This window comes from Hydra vulgaris, chromosome 15, assembly GCF_038396675.1.
Source record: "Hydra vulgaris chromosome 15, alternate assembly HydraT2T_AEP".
NCBI classification, from domain to species: domain Eukaryota; kingdom Metazoa; phylum Cnidaria; class Hydrozoa; order Anthoathecata; family Hydridae; genus Hydra; species Hydra vulgaris.
Window position 1 is genome coordinate 21,060,333 of NC_088934.1, and position 9,516 is coordinate 21,069,848.

Below are 9,516 nucleotides of genomic sequence, written 5' to 3' on the forward strand. Positions count from 1 at the left end.
TTAAAAAAAGATAGAATGTGGCTGATAAAAATTAACTGCGTAAACCATCGTTTAGAATTAGCAATAAAAGATGCTGTGAAAGATATTTCCCAGTATAAAGAGTGTGAACGTTTTTACATTTCCATATTTAATTTATTTCGCAATTCTGGAAAGCTAAAATGCGCAGTTAAAAAAGCTGCTGAGGCTTTGAACATTACATATTACACGTTGCCTAAAATATTTGGAACGCGCTTTATAAGTCACAGGAGACGCGGCTTTACAAAACTTTTACATAATTGGCCTTCGCTTATTGTGGGTTTCGATAATACTCTTGCTGATCGCGACACTAAAGCAGATATGCGTGCTAAACTTTCTGGATTGTCCAAACGGTTGCATGACTACAGACTATTATGTATGGTTTGTAGTTATTTGGACATCTTAGAAAAGTTATCACCATTATCATTGGTTTTTGAAAAACAAATGTTAATGGTGAATGAGTTAAAACCAGCGGTGGATATAACAAAGGCTAGCTTAGCGGAATTAAGCCATGAAGATATTGATAATATTATTGATTCATATTTACTCAAGTTTAAAATCAATGAAAAAGATGGTTCAACCAATCTTCTTTCTTCGTATTTCAAAGAAGGTAACGAATTGAAAAAATCAAACCCTGAGTTTGTTGAGATTGAACTCAACAATATGGCTAATCTTAACTTTGAATGTATTCATTCTGCCATTAAAGTAAGAAAATTAGCAATTGAAATCATTCTGCCATTAATAAACGATAGATTTAGTTCGCTGTTAAATCCCATATTCGAATCAATGGATTGGTTAGATCCGCAAGTATGGACAGCAGACAGCATGTATGGTGATGCCAGCATATCTTTATTGCTAAACGAATTTTTTTACCCTCTAGAAAAATTAGGAATGGATTTTAAAATGGTTCTTTCGGAATGGAGAGCTGCAAAACTATTAATAAATGCGCAGTACACCACTGCACTCACACCATTGCAAATATGGCAGAATATTTTTCTTTATTATAAAATTAAGTTTCCAAACTTGAGTCTTTTAGTTGAACTTCTGATGTGTATTGCTGGTTCTAATTCAGCTGTCGAACGCATTTTCAGTATTTTGACTGTGATTTTGACTGATAGGCGTTTAAAGATGAACCACTCAACAATGGAAGACTCAATAATCATAGCAGGGAATGACACGAATTTCACTCAACAAGAACGCGATGATATTTTAAGTCGTGCTGTGGATATTTTCTTAGATAAGCGAAGAGTTTTTTTCCTTGATTCAGCTAATGCTAGTATTGCCACTGATTATAGTAGCGAAGAAAGCTGCACCAGTGAAGATATAAGTTCTATATCTGAATCGGACGGATAAAAAATTTGTAATATAAATTTTATCCCACATAATTTTATATTTATGTACATTACTTAAGAGTCCTGAAGGACGAAAATATATTTAGCATTATATATATGATATCTTTGATTGTCATATTCTTGTTATACGATTGCATAAATAAGTTGAATTTAATAAAAAGGCAGCGTATAAGCTAATATATGTATATATTATATGCTGTATATATAAAACTTTTTAATAATATAGATCAAAATATGTTATTAAAAAGTTTATACTCTGCCATTTTATTAAATCTTTTAAACATCTGTGTGTGTGTGGCTCCAACAATAAGTCAACGTATTAAAACAAAACAAATTTATATTAGCGAATCTTTTTAAAGCATTCGTCAATATAAAATCATTTAATTAGTAAAGATTAAAGTTATGAATTTAATTTTTTTGCGTGTATTTTTAAAACTTATTGTTATGCGGACAAACATGGAAACATACTTGAATGTTCTCAAAACATCTATGAAGATGTCATAGTAACTGAATGATTTAATTGTTTCTTTTGTTCGTCGTACTACAAAGAATCGTATGTAATTTGTAAAAACAAAACTCAGGCGAACTACGTAAAGCGCGAAATGGTTAAAAAAAGATTGACTTTTTTATTTATTAAATAAATCAACAAACGTTTGTTTATTAGAATCTTGTTGAAATAAATCAGAAGTACTCAAATAAAAGAAATTATACTAAACTCTTTGATAAATTGAATAACAATTGTTTCTTTATTAAACAATTATTAATAGTAAGTTTTTACTTTATATAAAAGAGTGTCGCTTAATTATAAAAGACGAAGTTTATTAATTATTCTAAACTTATTTTATAACAATTTAATCAGGCAGCTTTTAACTTTTGTAATTATCTCTCATCGGTCCAGTTGAACTTTTTTGCGCTTGATTATTTTTTGAAATGTTCTCAAAACATCTATGAAGCCATGGGCAAGTTGTCGCAACTAAATATTGTATGCGTGGTCAAGATCAGAGTGCGATCGCACGCCTTTCCCGACCAAGCCTGAGTACTAATAATAATAATAATAACAATAATAATTATAATAATAACAATAGTAATACAGGGTCGACAACACAAGTTTTAAAGTAGGGGGGGGGGGCACTATCATCAACTTCTAAAAAAAACTTGCATGAAACATGGCATCAGCCATGCAATAATAAGCCACTGCCAGCTTCAAGATTTAATAAGAGTCATCCTGGAGTTTGTTCTTATACTAGAAATATATAGACTTAAAGAAAAATAAACTTGCAAAAGTTAATAATCATTAAGGGATATCAATTTTAGTAAATTTGTGATTCACATAATTTAGGGACAAAGGGCGTTATAATTTATAATATTGAAACTTAACAATTAGAATAACAAAGAAAAAAAATAGAAAAAAAAATAAAAACATTGTTTTTAATTATATAAACAATGTTTTTATTTTTATTTTTTTTAATAAAATGTTTTTATTTTTATTTTTTTTTAATAAAATGTTTTTATTTTTATTTTTTTTACTGTAAATCATGCACGGAGTGTTGCTACATCGACTATCTTATAGCCTGACTTGCAACAAAGTACTGCTACATCGACTGACAAATAGCCTGACTCGCAAGGGAGTGCTGCTACATTGACAGAGGGTTTGGTTGGGGCAGGCAGTCTATCAAGTAACAAAAAAAAATTCCGGTCTTCCATTTTAACTTTTACTTTTTGTCAACAAAACTTTCTGACAACCAGTTAGTTGTTTTCATTGAGACCATCTCTTGTTTTCATTGAGATTTCTTAAGCTTTTTATTGTTTTAGGCATTTTCTTTAACACACACACATATATATATATATATATAATATATATATATATATATATATATATATATATATATATATATATATATATATATATATATATATATATATAAATTATAAATTATGTTAGTGTATTCTACAAATAGAGTGCTCAATGTTCTAAAAGAACAGAGCATTAATAAATTAGTAAAAACACTTATCTAATTTTTGATTATTTCAACACTGTGTTTCACCATCAGTAGGTTCATCAGGAAGAATAGATTCTTTACATAATTTATTCAAACATAATTTATAATTTATAATTTATAATTTATATATATATATATATATATATATATATATATATATATATATATATATATATATATATATATATATATTTATATATATATATATGTTAAAGAAAATGCCTAAAACAATAAAAAGCTTAAGAAATCTCAATGAAAACAAGAGATATGCTGGTTTGCCATCTGAGCTTCCAATAAGTGATCTTCCAACTTATAGGCAAGTGGTTCAATATTGCTACTTTAAAAAAACATAAACAGTGTCAGAAATATTATTTCTACAAAGATTGTTTCAAAAGTTGCTAGTGACCTTTTCAATCTGTGGAGCACAGTAAGTCCTAAGCTGCCTCTGATACACTAGAAATCAGTAACCAAAATATGTTTTTAGACTTTTCATCAAAGTATTGTCAGCAGAGGACAAATTCAAACAAAAACAAGAAGTATTTTGATTGTAATTTTGAGCGTTTATATGATTTGTAGTCATGTAATTTTGGATTTCCAGTAGTAGCTTGCAATAATAGGTAAGAAAGACCTATTTTTATTTTAATATGTTTTAAAAAAATTATTATTATAAAATAATATTAAATATTATAAATTAATTTCAGGATTTGCAGTAATACTTTTCATTTAAATTTTTTTGGGGAATAAATAAATTATATTTTAAACATTTTTATAGATCTGTGAAGTGTAGGAACCCACCAGATTGCAAAACAAGACACTTTGCTTGTCTCTGAAGTTAACAAAAAGGCAAATAAGTTAAAATTATAAAAGTTAATTTAATTTAAATCTATAGTTTGTTAAATATTGAGTAGTCTTAATCAAAAGCAAGTCAGAAAAAATTAAATTACTTTTCTTTGACTTTGACAACAAATCATTTTGTTATATTATATAATATTATTAAGAAACACATCATTGTAATATAACACAATTATATATATGTATTTTTTTACTTGACTTTTACATGTTTTCGTAATATATAATATATTTATTTTTGATTGGCTTGGTGTACAGTAATTTTAAAAGTAAAGTTATATGTGTAACTTTTCTTTTCTTAAACATATATTATAACTTTTATGTTTTGCAATTAAAAATAGTTTTTAATTTTTTAAGTACCACTATTAGATAGAGAATATTTGAAATATCAAAAATTGAAAAATGGAACTGTTGGGTAATTTAAAATTTGTATGATTGATAAAAAAGCAGTTGCCAAAGAAAAAAGAAAGCAAGACCGTGAAATTAATGAGCAGATAAGATCTGCTAACTCACTTGCTCCAGAAATTTAATGTGATCATTATATGGGTAGTGATATGATGATATGATAGGATAGTGATGGATTTAGATAATAAAAGTGACTCTGAAACAGATCCTGACTTTTCCATAACTGCACCAGCTGGAAAAAATCCAACTTATTTAACAAACTTGGCAAAGGTCGTTATTAGGTTTGAAATAAGCAATGTTGAAACAGCTGCATTGGCAACAGATGTATTAATTGACTACGGAATTGTTAAAGAAAGTAATAAAGCACAAATAATAACAGAAAAAAAAATTTTAGGGAAAAAAAAAGAATCAGCAACATCATAAGCTCTAAACATTAAGCTGACATTAAAGAACTAGAGGTTATTGGAGTTGATTGAAAAAAAGACAAGTCTACATTAACACATTCTATCAGGTATAACATTAATGGAGATCCAATCATTGTTGCTGCAATCAAAGAAGAATACCATCTAACATTTACAGCAGAGAGTGGACCCACATCACAAAGTTTTTGACTCATGTAGTTATACCTAATGGAATTGGTGCAACCATGGCAAATGCTACTGCTAATGTTTTATTAGAATATAACAGTGTTCAGAGTTTAATAGCGGTTATTTTAGATAATACAAGTTCAAATACAAGTTGCGATAGTCGTTTGGTTGTCAAACTTGAAAAAATTATAAACAAAACTTACACCTTTTAGGATGTTTGCTGCATCAGAATGAACTGCCATTGCAGCACATCATATCAGAATTAGATGGAAAAACAATTAATCCTAATTCTTTCAAAAGGCCAATCAGGGAAGCTGTATCTAACCTAACTCTTCATGAACAGCAATTGTTTCAATTTGTACCCATAAAGTCAGAGATAGAGTTAATTGTTAACTGAGAGATTATAAGTGATCTTAGTACAGACCAGCGTAAACTCTATGAGTATTGTGTTGATATTTCAAAAGCTTTTGTTTCTGAAAAGTTTGTTTCAAAAAAACTTGGACCAGTTTGCCATCTAGATGGCTAATTGTCTCAGAATTATGATGTTATATGTTAGGACTAAGGAGCCATCTCTTGATCTATTAGCAGTAACTAAGTATATTGTGCAAGTTTACTGTGCAATGTGGTTTGCTATCAAGCACTCTGGACAATACAAAGTTACTTGTCTATTCCTATATAAAAATATTCAGTTGGTCAAGCTTCAAAAGAGCAGGAGTATTGTTTTTACCAATCTCCAGGGAAATTCATACTGTTGTTTGCAAAATTTTCTTTACTGCATGCTGCAGGATAAAAATATGCATATAAGAAACTGAGCTGTTGACCAAATTCTTATAATAAGAAAATTAAAAGAAGACATTAAAAGAAGAAAAAATAAAATAGGCATTTGAATCTGGACTAGAGATGCAAAAAAAAGTGTTTTTTTGCTATCATGTTTTTTTCACCCAAAAAAATGTGTTTTTGGGGGTTTTTTTTGGAGTTTTTGGGGGTTTTTACTGATTCATTTAGTGCTTTTGTTTACTTACTTTTAACTTTTTTTTAAATGTTCCAACTTATTCAAAATTTTTCTATTTAGTTTTGTTTGAGTATTTTAGATTCTATATTAGATTATATTAAAATTAATTTATTTTAATTAAAGTGTGAACAGAGTTCATAAAAGAGTTAAATTACTGATATTTTTATTGCTAAAATGGTTAACAAATTATTTGTTCTTTTCTGAAATTAAATGTTAACAAATTTAATTTATTTGCAATTGCAGAAATAAAACTAAAAAACAAAAAGCATAAAATAAGTTAAGACATTTAAAACATTTGTTTTATGAAAAAATTGTTTTGAACTCAAACAAAATATCTACATAAAAAAACAGACAAAAAAGACTTAACTTATGATGTCTCTGTATTTTATAAGAAAAATGTTTCTATAAATAATTTTTTCAATTTTCCTTTAGCTTATTATAAGTAAGTCATTGAAGAACAATTATTAAAGTTATTTGATGAACATTTGAAGAACTTGTAAAACAAGACAGATAAATGGTATATTAAAAAGGAGAATGACAAAGTCATTCTCCTATTTAATATACCATAACATTACCAAATATGACCTAAAATATATGCCAAATAGTACCTAAAATATATACTGAAAATAAAACCATAACATACCAAATATCACCTAAAATCACAATTTTTAGGTGATATTCATTTAAATATTAAAGTTAAAAGTGTCAAAGTAGTTAGTAAAAAAAATACAAAAAAAAAAAACTTTGGTTTTTTGAGCAGAATAGTAAACAAGGTATTTTTGGTAAAGTAGTAAACAGGGTATTTTTAAGTCTTGAATTTCTTACAAATACCAGACTTTTTTTACTTCCCAACAGAAAGTCTAAAAAATTATGGTGCACTAAAATATAGTTTTTTAAAAACTAAATAAATTACAAGAACAGTTTTCATATTACTAATCTTTGTTAAGTTCTTCATTAAAATTGATTATAAAACTTGGGAAACTTTTTTGATTTTTGTGTGGATCTGCTACATTAAGAACTTTAAAGGAAATACTAATAAAATTATATTTTATAAATCATATAAAAGAATGAAAACTCTTCTATAATAAATATCACCCAAAAACAAATTTTTTAAATTATTTCAGTGTTTAAAATAAGAATAAGAGTAATTTAAAAAAAAAAAAAAAACGAAGCAGTTGGTTTTTTTGGCCAAAAAATGTTTTTTTTTGCAAAAAAAACAAGAACCAAAAAACTGACTCACATCTCTAATCTGGATAAAAACTTTGCCTAATTGATTTTCCTAACAATTCTCAATCTGTTGAGAGAGCCATAAAACTAACCTCTGAAGCTGCTAAGTAGGTTTATGGTCAAGAAAAGAGACACAAATTCATTTTGGCAAAGAGCAAAAAAGAAGAATAAAAGAAATGTAAAAAAATGTGATTATTTTATAAAATGAATATCTAATTTTATAATTTCTGTGTGATTGAATTAAAAACAGCTTGCTATAAAAAATGCAAAATAAAAACTATTCTGATTAAGTTCCCAGGTTGTTTAGTGTTGATTAATTAATATTCTTTATAAATAAAAAGGCTACGAAAGATATAATTGAGACTGTAAAAAACATCAAAACGGCTAAAAATTCAATTAAAGGTACTTATTTTAACCAATTTCCTAAACTCAATATAAATTAAACAAAGTTAAATTCATATTTTTCTTGTTATTTGTATTGCAATGAACAAATTCCAGGGTGACTCTTAGTAGTTTTCCAAAAAAAACTCCTTCTAGGCAGTGGCTTAATGTAAACAAAAAGCGAACTTAGTTTGTTCCAATTATTTACAAATCAATTCATATCCTTGTGAATTTTGTATTGGAAAATTAGATCATTCCTTGCTCTTGGTGTTTCTAAAAACAATATTTTAGCCAACCTTTTCAGCTGTAATTTTGCTAACTCGTCAATAATTTTTGTTAATCTTCTTTGTGTACTTTCTACAGTTTTTCAGTAACCTTTTATATATGGAAAACAGACAGTCATTGCATATTCTTAGTGAGTGATACTGCCTAATTACAATTATATTATTAGCTTTAAATCTTTCTGTTATTTATCATAAAAACTGATAGCTTGACTAGTCATTAACTATACCTGAATAAGTGAAAAGTCACTTTGATATTGTGAAGCAGAGTTTTTCCTTGGCAGCTCTTTCCACAATATTAAATCAAAATTTTGTAATGCTTTAAGTAAAATGTCATTTCGTTGAGAACCATTGTGGTAACCAGAAAAAGATACAATAAATTCTAAAACAAAGAAACTTCAAAAAAAAGATTAGGAAAAAAAAAAAAAAAAAGAGTTATTGATTTTTTAACAAAATCTTACATTAAAAAATGTTGGAAATAATTAGAAAAAAAATCAATAACTATTGGAAATAATTAAAAAAAAAAAAAAACAGAAATCAATAAAATATTCATTAAAATTACCATTTGGTACAATACTGGAGCTATAGCCAAATTCCTCAATAAAATTGTCTGAAAAATGGCATAGATTTATGAACGTAATAAATATTATAACAAAAGCCACAACCATTATTCAAATAATTTTAACTTTTTTGATTGAAAATATAACCCATTTCTATATTGCAAGTTCTAAAACAAGAATTAAACAACTTTAAAAATAATAATATGTATATCTATTCATACTTTTTATAATTTTATATAATTAAATATAATTGTACATATATATAATGTAATAAGAATTACATTATATATACGTTTTCAATCAGTTACTTCAGATTATACTTTTAATAAAAGCTGCAACAGCAAATATTATATTAGCTGAAATATTTTTTCATCATAAAATATATCCCAGGGACAATAAAATATGTGTTAGGCATCAAAAATGTTTCAATACATTTCACAGTCCTCTAAAACACATCTTATACTGGATTGTGTGTATATATATACATATATATACATACATGTACATATATATACACTTTACAACACACACACATATATATATATATATATATATATATATATATATATATATATATATATATATATATATATATATATATATATATATATATATATACATACATATAAATACATATACACTTTACAACACTATATATATATATATATATATATATATATATATATATATATATATATATATATATATATATACATATATATATATATATATATATACATACATATAAATACATATATACTTTACAACACTATATATATATATATATATATATATATATATATATATATATATATATATATATATATATATATATATATATATATAT

The 9,516-nt window shown here is 26.1% G+C and overlaps 1 protein-coding gene across 1 annotated transcript in view; it reads right to left on the reverse strand.

Annotated features, from left to right (window-relative positions):
* LOC136072044 (membrane-bound transcription factor site-1 protease-like) overlaps positions 1-8,839 on the reverse strand; it is a 60,406-nt gene extending 51,567 nt beyond the window's left edge. Inside the window, exons 1-2 of the mRNA XM_065820038.1 lie at positions 8,672-8,839; positions 8,340-8,491 (exon numbers count right to left, since the gene is read on the reverse strand). Coding sequence (XP_065676110.1) covers positions 8,340-8,491; positions 8,672-8,777 — 258 coding nt within the window. The 5' untranslated portion in view covers positions 8,778-8,839. The remainder of the gene's footprint in view (positions 1-8,339; positions 8,492-8,671) is intronic.
* Between the last annotated feature and the right edge of the window lie 677 nt (positions 8,840-9,516).